Genomic DNA, 12,769 nt, shown 5'->3' with positions numbered 1-12,769 from the left:
CAGGACAGAGGGGGTTAGGAGTGTGGGGAGGTGACAAGTGGTTAGGAGTGTGGGAAGAGGACAGAGGGGGTTAGGAGTGAGGGAGGGGACAGAGGGGGTTAGGAGTGAGGGAGGGGACAGAAGGGGTTAGGAATGTGGGGAGGGGTCAGGGGTGTTTGGAGTGTGGGGAAGGGATGGGGGTTTAGAAATGTGGGGAGGTGGCGAGAGAGGATTAGGAGTGTGGGAAGAGGACAGAGGGGGTTAGGAGTGAGGGAGGGGACAGATGGGGTTAGGAGTGTGGGGAGGGGACAGAAGGGGTTAGGAGTGTGGGGAGGTGGCAGAGGGGGTTGGGAGTGAGGGAATTGGACAGAGGGGGTTAGGAGTGTGGGGAGGGGACAGAAGGGGTTGAGAATGTGGGAAGGGGACAGAGGAGGTTAGGAGTGAGTGAGGGGACAGAGGGGGTTAGGAGTGAGGGAGGGGACGGAAGGGGTTAGGAATGTGGGAAGGGGACACGGGGGTTAGGAGTGTGGGGAGGTGGACAGAGTGGGTTAGGAATGTGGGAATTGGACAGAGGGGGTTAGGAGTGTGGGAGCGGGACAGAGGGGGGTTAGGAGTGTGGGGAGGGGACAGAGTGGGTAGGAGTGTGGGAATTGGACAGAGGGGGTTAGGAGTGTGGGGAGGGGACAGAGGGGGTTAGGAGTGTGGGAAGGTGACGGAGGGTGTTGGGAGGGAGGGGACGGAGGCGGTTAGGAGTGAGGGAGGGGACAGAGGGGGTTAGGAGTGAGGGAGGGGATGGAAGGGGTTAGGAATGTGGGAAGGGGACAGGGGGGTTAGGAGTGTGGGGAGGTGGACAGAGTGGGTTAGGAATGTGGGAATTGGACAGAGGGGGTTAGGAGTGTGGGGAGGGGACAGAGGGGGTTGGGAGTGTGGGAAGGTGACGGAGGGTGTTGGGAGGGAGGAGACGGAGGCGGTTAGGAGTGAGGGAGGGGACAGAGGTGGTTAGGAGTGAGGGAGGGGACGGAAGGGGTTAGGAATGTGGGAAGGGGACAGGGGGGTTAGGAGTGTGGGGAGGTGGACAGAGTGGGTTAGGAATGTGGGAATTGGACAGAGGGGGTTAGGAGTGTGGGGAGGTGACAGATGGGGTTAGGAGTGAGGAAAGAGGACAGAGGGGTTTAGGAGTGAAGGAAGAGGACAGAGGGTGTTAGGAATGTGGGAAGGGGACAGAGGGGGTTTGGAGTGTGGGAAGGAACAGAGGGGGTTAGGAATGTGGGAATTGGACAGAGGGGTTTAGGAGTGTGGGGAGGTCGACAGAGGGGGTTAGGAATGAGGGAGGGGACTGAGGGGGTTAGGAGTTAGGGAGAGGACAGAAGGGGTCAGGAATGTGGGAAGGGGACAGAGGGGGTTAGTAGTGTGGGGAGGTGACAGAGGGGGTTAGGAGTGTGGGGAGGTGACAGAGGGGGTTTGGAGTGAGGGGAGGGGACGGAGGGGGTTTGGAGTGAGGGGAGGGGACAGAGGGGGTTAGGAGTGAGGGAGGGGACAGAAGGGGTTAGGAATGTGTGGAAGGGACAAAAGGGGTTAGGAATGTGGGGAAGGGATGGGGGTTTAGGAATGAGGGAGGTGGAGAGAGGGGGTTAGGAATGTGGGAATTGGACAGAGGGGGTTAGGAGTGAGGGAGGGGACAGAGGGGGTTATGAGTGAGGGAGGGGACAGAAGGGGTTAGGAATGTGGGGAGGGGACAGGGGGGTTTGCAGTGTGGGGAGGTGGACAGAGGAGGTTAGGAGTGTGGGAATTGGACAGAGGGGGTTAGGAATGTGGAAAGGAACAGAGAGGGTTAGGAATGTGGAAATTGGACAGAGGGGGTTAGGAGTGTGGGGAGGTGGACAGAGGGGGTTAGGAGTGAGGGAGGGGACAGAGGGGGTTAGGAGTGAGGGAGGGGTCAGAAGGGGTGAGGAATGTGGGGAGGGGACAGAGGGAGTTAGTAGTGTGGGGCGGTGACAAATGGGGTTAGGAGTGTGGGGAGGGGACAGAGGAGGTTAGGAGTGAGGAAGGGGACCGAAGGGGCTAGGAATGTGGGGAGGTGGAGAGAGGGGGTTAGGAGTGTTGGAAGGGGACAGAGGGGGATGCAGTGTGGGGAGGTGACAGAGGGGGTTGGGAGTGAGGGAGGGGATGGAGGGGGTTAGGAGAGAGAGAAGTGGACAGAGGGGGTTAGGAGTGTGGGGAGGTGACAGAGGGTGTTAGGAATGTGTGAAGGGGACAGAGGAGGTTAGGAGTGAGGGAAGAGGACAGAGGGGGTTAGGAATGTGGGGAGGAGACAGAGGAGATTAGGAGTGTGGGAAGGGACAGAGTGGGTTAGGATTGTGGTTATTGCACAGAGGGGGTTAGGAGTGTGGGGAGAGGACAGAGGGGGTTAGGAGTGTGGGGAGGTGACAGAGGGGGTTAGGAATGTGGGGAGGGGACAGAGGGGGTAAGGAGTGAGGGAGGGGACAGAGGGGGTTAGGAGTGTTGGATGGGACAGAGGGGATAAGGAGTGTGGGAAGGAACAGAGGGGGTTAGGAATGTGGGAATTGGACAGAGGGGTTTAGGAGTGTGGGGAGGTCGACAGAGGGGGTTAGAAATGAGGGAGGGGACTGAGGGGGTTAGGAGTTAGGGAGAGGACAGAAGGGGTCAGGAATGTGGGAAGGGGACAGAGGGGGTTAGTAGTGTGGGGAGGTGACAGAGGGGGTTAGGAGTGTGGGGAGGTGACAGAGGGGGTTAGGAGTGTGGGGAGGTGACAGATGGGGTTAGGAGTGAGGAAAGAGGACAGAGGGGTTTAGGAGTGAAGGAAGAGGACAGAGGGGGTTAGGAGTGTGCGGAGGTGACAGTGGGGGTTGGGGGTGAGGGAGGGGATGGAGGAGGTTAGGAGTGTGTGAATTGGATGGAATGGGTTAGGAGTGTGGGAATTGGACAGAGGGGGTTAGGAGTGTGGGAACGGACAGAGTGGGTTAGGAATGTGGTCATTGGACAGAGGGGGTTAGGAGTGTGGGGAGGTGGACAGAGGGGGTTAGGAGTGTGGGGAGGTGGACAGAGGGGGTTAGGAGTGTGGGGAGGGGACAGGGGGGTTAAGAGTGAGGGAGGGGACATAGGGGGTTAGGAGTGAGTGATGGGACGGGGGGTTAGGAATCTGGGGAGGGGATAGGGGGTTAGGAGTGTGGGGAAGGGTTGGGGGTTTAGGAATGTGGAGAGGTGGAGAGGGGGGTTAGGAGTGTGGGAAGGGGACAGAGGGGGTTAGGAGTGAGGGAGGGGACAGAAGGGGTTAGGAGTGTGGGGAGGGGACAGAGGGGGTTAGGAGTGTGGGAAGGGGGCAGAAGGGGTTAGGTGTGAGGGAGGGGGCAGAGGGTATTAGGACTGAGGGAGGGGACAGAGGGGGTTAGGAGTGAGGGAGGGGACAGAAGGCATTAGGAGTGTGGGGAGGGGACAGAAGGGGTTAGGAGTGTGGGCAGGGGACAGAAGGGGTTTGGAGTGAGGGAGGGGACAGAAGGGGTTAGGAGTGTGGGGAGGGGACGGAGGGGGTTAGGAGTATGGGGATGTGACAGAGGGGTTAGGAGTGAGGGAGGGGACAGAAGCGGTTTGGAGTGAGGGAGGGGACAGAGGGGGTTAGGAGTGTGGGGAGGGGACAGAGGGGGTTAGGAGTGTGGGGTGGGGATGGAGGGAGCTAGGAGTATGGGGAGGTGACAGAGGGGGTTAGGAGTGAGGGAGGGAACAGAAGGGGTTAGGAGTGAGGGACAGGACAGAGGGGGTTAGGAGTGAGTGAGGGGACAGGGGGGTTAAGAATGTGGGGAGAGGACAGGGGGGTTAGGAGTGTAGGGAAGGGATGAGGTTTTAGGAATGTGGGGAGGTGGAGAGAGGGGTTTGGAGTGAGGAGAGGGGACAGAGGGGGTTAGGAGTGAGGGAAGGGAACAGAGGGGGTTAGGAACGTGGGAATTGGACAGAGAGGGTTTGGAGTGAGGGAAGGGAACAGAGGGGGTTAGGAATGTGGGAATTGGACAGAGAGGGTTTGGAGTGTGGGGAGGTGGACAGAGGGGGTTAGGAGTGAGGGAGGGTCAGAGGGGTTTAGGAGTGAGGGAGGGGACAGAAGGGGTTAGGAATGTGGGGAGGGGACAGAGGGAGTTAGGAGTGTGGGGAGGTGACAGAGGGGGTTGGGAGTGAGGGAGGGGATGGAGGGGGTTAGGAGTCTGTGAATTGGATGGAGGGGGTTCGGAGTGTGGGAATTGGACAGAAGGAGTTAGGAGTGAGGGAAGTGGACAGAGGGGGTTAGGAATGTGGGAAGGGGACAGAGGAGGTTAGGAGTGTGGGAACGGACAGAGTGGGTTAGGAATGTGATTATTGTACAGAGGGGGTTAGGAGTGTGGGGAGGGGACAGAGGGTGTTAGGAGTGTGGGGAGGTGACAGAGGGGGTTGGGAGTGAGGGAGGGGATAGAGGGGGTTAGGAGTCTGTGAATTGGATGGAGGGGGTTCGGAGTGTGGGAATTGGACAGAAGGAGTTAGGAGTGAGGGAAGTGGACAGAGGGGTTTAGGAGTGTGAGGAGGGGACAGAGGGGGTTAGGAGTGAGTGATGGGATGGGGGTTAGGAATGTGGGGAGGGGACAGGGGGTTATGAGTGTGGGGAAGGGTTGGGGGTTTAGAAATGTGGAGAGGTGGAGAGTGGGGTTTAGGAGTGTGCAAAGGGGACAGAGGGGGTTAGGAGTGAGGGAGGGGACAGAAGGGGTTAGGAGTGTGGGGAGGGGACAGAAGGGGTTAGGAGTGTGGGCAGGGGAAAGAGGGGGTTAGGAGTGTGGGGAGGGGACAGACGGTGTTAGGGGTGTGGGGAGGTGACAGAGGGGGTTGGGAGTGAGGGAGGGGACGGAGGGGGTTAGGAGTCTGTGAATTGGACGGAGGGGGTTTGGAGTGTGGGAATTGGACAGAGGGGGTTAGGAGTGAGGGAAGTGGACAGAGGGGGTTAGGAATGTGGGAAGGGGACAGAGGAGGTTAGGAGTGTGGGAACGGACAGAGTGGGTTAGGAACGTGGTTATTGTACAGAGGGGGTTAGGAGTGTGGGGAGGTGGACAGAGGGGTTTAGGAGTGTGGGGAGGGGTTGGGGGTTTAGAAATGTGGGGAGGTGGAGAGTGGGGTTTAGGAGTGTGCGAAGGGGACAGAGGGGGTTAGGAGTGAGGGAGGGGACAGAAGGCATTAGGAGTGTGGGGAGGGGACAGAAGGGGTTAGGAGTGTGGGCAGGGGACAGAAGGGGTTTGGAGTGAGGGAGGGGACAGAAGGGGTTAGGAGTGTGGGGAGGGGACGGAGGGGGTTAGGAGTATGGGGATGTGACAGAGGGGTTAGGAGTGAGGGAGGGGACAGAAGGGGTTAGGAGTGAAGGACAGGACAGAGAGGGGTAGGAGTGAGTGAGGGGACAGGGGGGTTAGGAATGTGGGGAGGGAACAGGGGAGTTAGGAGTGTGGGGAAGGGATGGGGGTTTAGGAATGTGGGGAGGTGGAGAGAGGGGTTTGGAGTGAGGGGAAGGGACAGAGGGGGTTAGGAGTGAGTGATGGAATGGGGGTTAGGAATGTGGGGAGGGGACAGGGGGTTAGGAGTGTGGGGAAGGGTTGGGGGTTTAGAAATGTGGGGAGGTGGAGAGTGGGGTTTAGGAGTGTGCGAAGGGGACAGAGGGGGTTAGGCGTGAGGGAGGGGACAGAAGGCATTAGGAGTGTGGGCAGGGGACAGAAGGGGTTTGGAGTGAGGGAGGGGACAGAGGGGTTAGGAGTGTGGGGAGGGGACGGAGGGGGTTAGGAGTATGGGGATGTGACAGAGGGGGTTAGGAGTGAGGGAGGGGACAGAAGGGGTTAGGAGTGAAGGACAGGACAGAGGGGGGTAGGAGTGAGTGAGGGGACGGGGGGTTAGGAATGTGGGGAGGGAACAGGGGGGTTAGGAGTGTGGGGAAGGGATGGGGGTTTAGGAATGTGGGGAGGTGGAGAGAGGGGTTTGGAGTGAGGGGAGGGGACAGAGGGTGTTAGGAGTGAGGGAAGTGGACAGAGGGGGTTAGGCATGTGGGGAGGGGACAGAGAGGGTTCGGAGTGTGGGGAGAGGACAGAGGGGGTTAGGAGTGAGGGGAGGGGACAGAGGGGGTTAGGAGTGAGGGGAGAGGACAAGGGGCTTAGGAGTGAGGGAAGGGGACAGAAGGGGTTAGGAGTGAGGGAATTGGACAGAGGGGGTTAGGAGTATGGGGAGGGGACAGAGGGGGTTAGGAGTGTGGGAAGGGGGCAGAAGGGGTTAGGTGTGAGGGAGGGGGCAGAAGGGGTTAGGAGTGAAGGACAGGACAGAGGGGGGTAGGAGTGAGTGAGGGGACGGGGGGTTAGGAATGTGGGGAGGGAACAGGGGGGTTAGGAGTGTGGGGAAGGGATGGGGGTTTAGGAATGTGGGGAGGTGGAGAGAGGGGTTTGGAGTGAGGGGAGGGGACAGAGGGTGTTAGGAGTGAGGGAAGTGGACAGAGGGGGTTAGGCATGTGGGGAGGGGACAGGGAGTGTTGGAGAGTGGGGGAGGACGGGGAGTGCAGGAGAGTGGGGAGGGGCCGGGGAGGGTTGGAGAGTGTGAAGGGGACGGGGAGGGTTGGAGAGTGGGGAGGGGACGGGGAGTGTTGGAGAGTGGGGAGGGGATGGGCAGGGTTGGAGAGTGGGGAGGAATGGGGAGTGTTGGAGAGTGGGAAGGGGACGAGGAGGGTTGGAGAGTGGGGATGGGACGAGGAGGGTTGGAGAGTGGGGAGGGAATGAGGAGCATTGGAATGTGGGGAGAAGGCAGGAAGGGCTAGCTGTGTGGGTATTTGTAGATGGGTAGTTGCTTAGTTGCGTGTGCGGTGGGGTAGGATGGATATAGAACTGACGGCGAAAGATTACATGCTGGGGAACGACCTGGAGGCAGCCAGGAATCTGACAGGTGGACGGTCAGCACCGAATCATACACAGCAAACAAGATTGGTCCCCTACCCGCTGCTCTTGGGTGGAGACGAAGGTCTGGAAGCCTGGTGCTACCCCGAAGCCAAGTTCATGGATGTAGGGAGGCTCATCCTGCGTGTGGATCTGGATCTTCAGGCCAGCCTCGAAGGACGTTTCCTCTGGGAAACCGAGCAGCCGATGGATATTGGAGGGAGGGTGGGGGACAGAGGCATTGATCAGCAGAAAGATTTACTCGCCTGACAACTGCAGCCCTCCATCTCCCAAGACAGCATGTCCCACAACACTATTCCACCACCAGCTCTGGTAAACACCACCAATCGTTGGCTTGGACATTTTGGGTGGGGACAGCATTTAGCCCCGGTCTACAATGGCAGCATCTATTAACCACCTACAAGGACAACATTTGTTCCCCATCCCTCTCTGTCCTTGATGACCCTCTGACCATTCGTGGGAGACACTCATCACCCACTCTGGGCAAGGAAGGGTTTTCATCATCATTTGGCAATTCATGACCTTTGTTACCAAGACCAGAGTTTGATTTATCACAGGAACCAAATTTAACCGCAGCAGCTGTGGTGGAACCAAACCCCCCAAATAGGAACACCATGGAAACCCCATTATCAGAGGGATGACAGCCACTGGAGGAGCCACCACCTCAGGACAGTGGAGGAATAGCCAATAAATGCTGGTCTTACTTGTAAGATCCCCAAATGATATAAACTTTCCCAGGATTTGCCCACCATTCAGTCTTGCTCCTCCCCTCTCCCATCCATCCCCCATTACCCTCACCCTTCCATCCTCCCAGCTCCCTCCATCCTCACCTCTCTTCTCCCTGTCCATCCCCCATCTTACCTTCCCCATTCCCCACCTCCCTCCCTCACTTGCCCTCTCATCTATTCCCCACCTCCCTCATCCCTCCATCCCACACCTCCCATCGCCTCCCCCCCACCCTCCACCACTCCCTTAACCCACTCATCTGCCCTGCCTCCCAATCTTCACATCCTCTCTCCACCATCCCCCATTTCCTCCTTTCTCTCTGGCCTCTCCCTCACACCTCCATCCCCACTCCCTCCCCATCTCCTTCTCAGCCACATCCACATTACCTTCTCCCCTCACTCAGCTCCCCCCTCTGCCCCCAATCTACCTCACCCCTCCCCAATCTCTTTCATTCCCAAATACCTCAAACCTTCCTCACCTCCCCATTCTTCCTCAACCCTCTCATCTTCTCCCTCCATTACCTCCTCCATCCCCTCCCACATTACCCTTTCTCTCAATCCTCCCCATCTTCTACCACCCTACCCCTTTCCCCATCTCCATCCTCTCTTTCTTCCATTCCTCCACAGCCCTCTCTCCTCATTCTCTCCCTCCAATTCCCTCTCCCCACCCGCTCCCCTACTCTGCCCTCATCCCCACCTCTTCCAGTTTACCTGACCCTCCCACCTCCTTCCCTTCCCCTCCCAGCCTCCCTTTCTCTGTCTCCTCCCTCTGACCCTGAGCACCTACCGGTCTTGTCCCACACGGGCAGGTACTCGTCCTGCTGGATGTCCAGCATCAGCTCTAGGCCATTGCCGGTGCCGCCCTTCATCGTGGTGAGGAGAGGATAACCCTCCTTCCCTGAGTTAAAGGTGTAGCACTTCCCGTACCGAGTGAAAATCTGCAGACACAGTGGCAGGGAGTTGGGCTGTTAAACCAGCTCAGGAGCCTGCCTCTCCCGCAGCACGCTCCCCTTCCCACCAGTCCCATCAACAGACGGAACACAGGCTCCTTCTGAGGACGTCTCTGCCTCTGTGCCCTGGGATCTGCCCCTGCCCCCTGTATTAGAGCTGAGGGTCACGGGGTGGGGAGGGAAGAGTGGTGTGGGGGGGGTCACATCTCAATCCAGAGACCAGCACATAAAACTCAGGCTGCAACAAGCAGTGTGCTGGAGTAACTCAGTGGATGGAGCAGATCTGGGGAGGAGGGAGAGGAAATGTTGACGTTTCAGGGTTGCATCAGGACGAAGACGGGAGAGAGGAAAGGGGAAAGGATGAGACAGGGATCCAAGCTGACTGGTGGTCTGAGGAGCAGTAGAAGATAAGGAACAATTGTCTCAGAAAGGTGGGGGGAGAGGCTTCGAGTCAACCCTCCTCCTCCTCATACTGATCATCGCCCATCTCAGCCTTGACACTGGGTTTAGATCCAAACCTGACAAATCCTTTACCCCCCCCCAGATGCTGCTCAACCCGCTGTTCCTCCAGCAGATTATGTGTTGCACCAGACTCCAGCATGCGCAACCTCTTGTGTGTCTCCATAAACCCGATGTCACAGAGCCGGAGGGGCTGTTCTGAGGGAGGGGGAGGAGACGATGCACCATATATAACAGCATGTGTGAGTGCTGCTGCCCGTTTGAGTATCTGAAGGTGCTGTTCTTCAAGTTATGGCCGCACTTCAGCCCTGCACTCCGAATTTACAATCACCCAGTTCTGTGGTGGGGGGGTGCAGGTCACTTGGAGGGAAACATGGTCTGCTTACACCTGGCCTGGTCAAGAAGGCCATTCCTGGATCCGGGCAATGGGAACTCTGCCCAAGCCAACTGCCTGCTCCTCTTCCAGGGCTACGTTCATGCCAGGTGTCCTTGCAGAGTGAGCATATGATCATAGAAACATAGAAAACAAACAGCACTGTATCATCATGGGTACAGTGGGGGATTACCCTGCCACACCCCAAGGGAATTGAGTGTTTTGTGGATTTTAGTAACTATATTTTAATTTGAAATCATTAGCAGTATTGTAAACCCAACTTTTGTTTGTGTCTGAATAAACTTTTGTATGTTTGTAAAAAGTGATACTGAGAGAGAATCACACCGTGGGAGGGACAGAACTGAGGGAGCAGCACTGTGGGAGCAACAGTACTGAGGGAGCAACACTGTGGGAGGGTCAGTACTGAGGGAGTAACACTGTGGGAGGGACAGTACAGAGGGAGTAACACTGTGGGGGCAGTACTGAGGGAGCAACACTGTGGGAGGGACAGTACTGAAGGAGCAGCTCTGTGGGAATTACAGTCCAGAGGGAGTAACACTGTGGGGGCAGTACTGAGGGAGCAACACTGTGGGATGGGCAGTACTGAGGGAGCAACACTGTGGGAGGGACAGTACTGAGAGAGGAACACTGTGGGAGGGACAGTACTGAGGGAGCAGCACTGTGGGAGGGACAGTACTGAGGAAGCAGCACTGTGGGAGGGACAGTACTGAGGGAGCAGCACTGTGGGAGGGACAGTACTGAGGGAGCTGCACTGTGGGAGGGACAGTATTGAGGGAGTAACACTGTGGGAGGGACAGTACAGAGGGAGTAACATTGTGGGGGCAGTACTGAGGGAGGAACACTGTGGGATGGGCAGTACTGAGGGAGCAACACTGTGGGAGGGACAGTACTGAGGGAGGAACACTGTGGGAGGGACAGTACTGAGGGAGCAGCACTGTGGGAGGGACAGTACTGAGGAAGCAGCACTGTGGGAGGGACAGTACTGAGGGAGCAGCACTGTGGGAGGGACAGTACTGAGGGAGCTGCACTGTGGGAGGGACAGTATTGAGGGAGTAACACTGTGGGAGGGACAGTACAGAGGGAGTAACACTGTGCGAGGGACAGTACAGAGGGAGTAACACTGTGGGGGCAGTACTGAGGGAGGAACACTGTGGGAGGGACAGTATTGAGGGAGCAACACTGTGGGAGGGACAGTACTGAGGGAGCAGCACTGCAGGAGTGACAGTACTGAGGGAGCAACACTGTGGGAGGGCAGTATTGAGGGAGGGTAACATTGTGAATGCAGTGATTTCAACCTATCCATCAGTAACTCTCCAGTGGTTCCTGCTGAGCACTATTTACATTCCCAGGAAGTCTTATTCTGATCTTTCATCAAACAGCTGAATTCAATCCCTTCTTTCTGCATCAAATTTCACTGAATAGATTGCGTAAATAGCAAGTACTTGCTTTTGTTAACGATCTTTCAGGCATTTAACCTGGTCAGCAGCAAACTGATCTGTTAATGGAGTCGTCGATGAGTGCGGTGGGGGGATATGGTTACACCCAGTGCCTGTTTGTTGAATTAACCATTTCATTACAAGTTACTGTGTGCTGAGGTAAAAGTATGCTGGGCTCTAATCCCCTCGCCTCACTCTTCCTGCATCTTTCAAGAGGGTGAACCCTTGCAAGGCGCCTGGCCCCAATGAGATGTGCCTTAATGGTGATGCCTCACCATTGAAGATGTCTTCAAAAGGCAATGCTTCAAGAAGGCAGCATTCATTATGAAGGCCTCTCGCCATTTGGGACATGTCCTCTTCAGGAGTTACAGGAGCCTGAAACTTACTCAGTGTTTTAGGAACAGCCTCTTCCCCTCTGCCATCAGGCTTGTGAACAGTCCATGAACCCATGAACACTATTTCATTATTTTGCTCTTTTTGCACTTTTTCATTTATTCCTTTTGTAATTTATAATAATGTTAATGTCTTGCATTGTACTGCTACTGCAAAACAAATTTCTAAACATAAGTCAGTGATAAACCTGATTCTGCTTCTCCACCAATCTGAAAACCATTTCCCTCTGAACCAATTTCCACTGTTGCAGCTTTCCCCTTCAGGATGGGGCCAGATCACAGCCTCTTTCCTCTCCACCACTGGCTGACAGCCATTCCCCTTCAGACTCTCTGCCATTCCCTTCAGCTGAGCCCAAGTTCTGGAATTTCCTCCCTCAAGTTCCATCTTTTCCTCAGTACAGGTCACTGAAATTAAAAGAGGTCAGGCAGCAGCTGAGAGTCTATATTCCCAGAGAAAGCCCATCAACTCGAAGCAAAACTTTTGTTCCTCTCTCCTTGGGTGCTGCCTGACCTACAACACAGAACACAGAACAGTACAGCACAGTAAAAGCACACCACAGATATGCAAGGGGAATGGACACAGTAAATGGCAGGACCCTTAATAGCACTGATTTACAGAGGGTTTTAAGGTTCAAGTCCACAGCTCCAGGAAAACGGCAACACATGTAGATAGGGTTCAAAGTAAATTTATTATCAAAGTGTAGTATGTGTGTGTGTGTGTGTGTGTGTGTGTGTGTGTGTGTGTATATATATATATAACATAGAATAGTATAGCACAGTGCAGGCCCTATGGCTCACGATGTTGTGCCAACCATTGAAACCACTCCATAATCAATCTAATCCTTCCCCTCCCACATAGCCCTCCATTTTTCTTTCATATCCATATCTCTGTATCCATCTCTCCCATGGTAGAACATTCCATACACCCATCACGCTCTGTATAAAAGTACTACCTCTGACATACCCCCCCTTACTTTCTAATAATCACTTTAAAATTATACCGTCTTCCATTAGCCATTTCTGCCATGGGAAAAATTCACTGGCCATCTATTCTACTTATCCCTCTTATCATCATCTGCACCTCTATCATGTCCCCTCTCATCCTTCCCTGTTCTAAAGAGAAAATTCCTAGCTGAATCAACCTTTCCTCATAGGACATGTTCTATAATCCAGACAGCATCCCCTCTAAAGCTTCCACATCCTTCCTATACAGCAGAACTGAACACAATGTTCCATAACACGATGACCTGCTGAGTATTTCCAACTTTTTTTGTTTCCAGTTTCCAGCATTTGCAGTATTTTGCTTTCCTAATTTCTGTTTCTGTGGCTTTTGTTAGAAAGTCATTCAAGAGTTGAAATTAAAGACTGTGAGGTCGGGGCTGACCATGGATATTGCATCCTAGCTATATGCAAGCCGTACCAAAGCCAAAGCAGTACGATATGGCGAGCAGGCTATTGCCCATGCTGTAGCCTCCCCCTCTCCA

General features: G+C 55.4%; 1 protein-coding gene across 1 annotated transcript in view; it reads right to left on the bottom strand.

Annotated features, from left to right (window-relative positions):
* The window catches only part of LOC140197283 (acid-sensing ion channel 1-like), a 69,489-nt gene that overhangs the window by 42,253 nt on the left and 14,467 nt on the right, over nucleotides 1-12,769 (bottom strand). Inside the window, exons 2-3 of the mRNA XM_072257216.1 lie at nucleotides 8,442-8,592; nucleotides 6,969-7,096 (exon numbers count right to left, since the gene is read on the bottom strand). Coding sequence (XP_072113317.1) covers nucleotides 6,969-7,096; nucleotides 8,442-8,592 — 279 coding nt within the window. The remainder of the gene's footprint in view (nucleotides 1-6,968; nucleotides 7,097-8,441; nucleotides 8,593-12,769) is intronic.

The sequence above is a fragment of the Mobula birostris genome, chromosome 1 (assembly GCF_030028105.1).
Source record: "Mobula birostris isolate sMobBir1 chromosome 1, sMobBir1.hap1, whole genome shotgun sequence".
Taxonomy (NCBI): domain Eukaryota; kingdom Metazoa; phylum Chordata; class Chondrichthyes; order Myliobatiformes; family Myliobatidae; genus Mobula; species Mobula birostris.
Note: the sequence above shows the minus strand (reverse complement) of the source record. Positions and strands in the feature narration are given on the sequence as shown.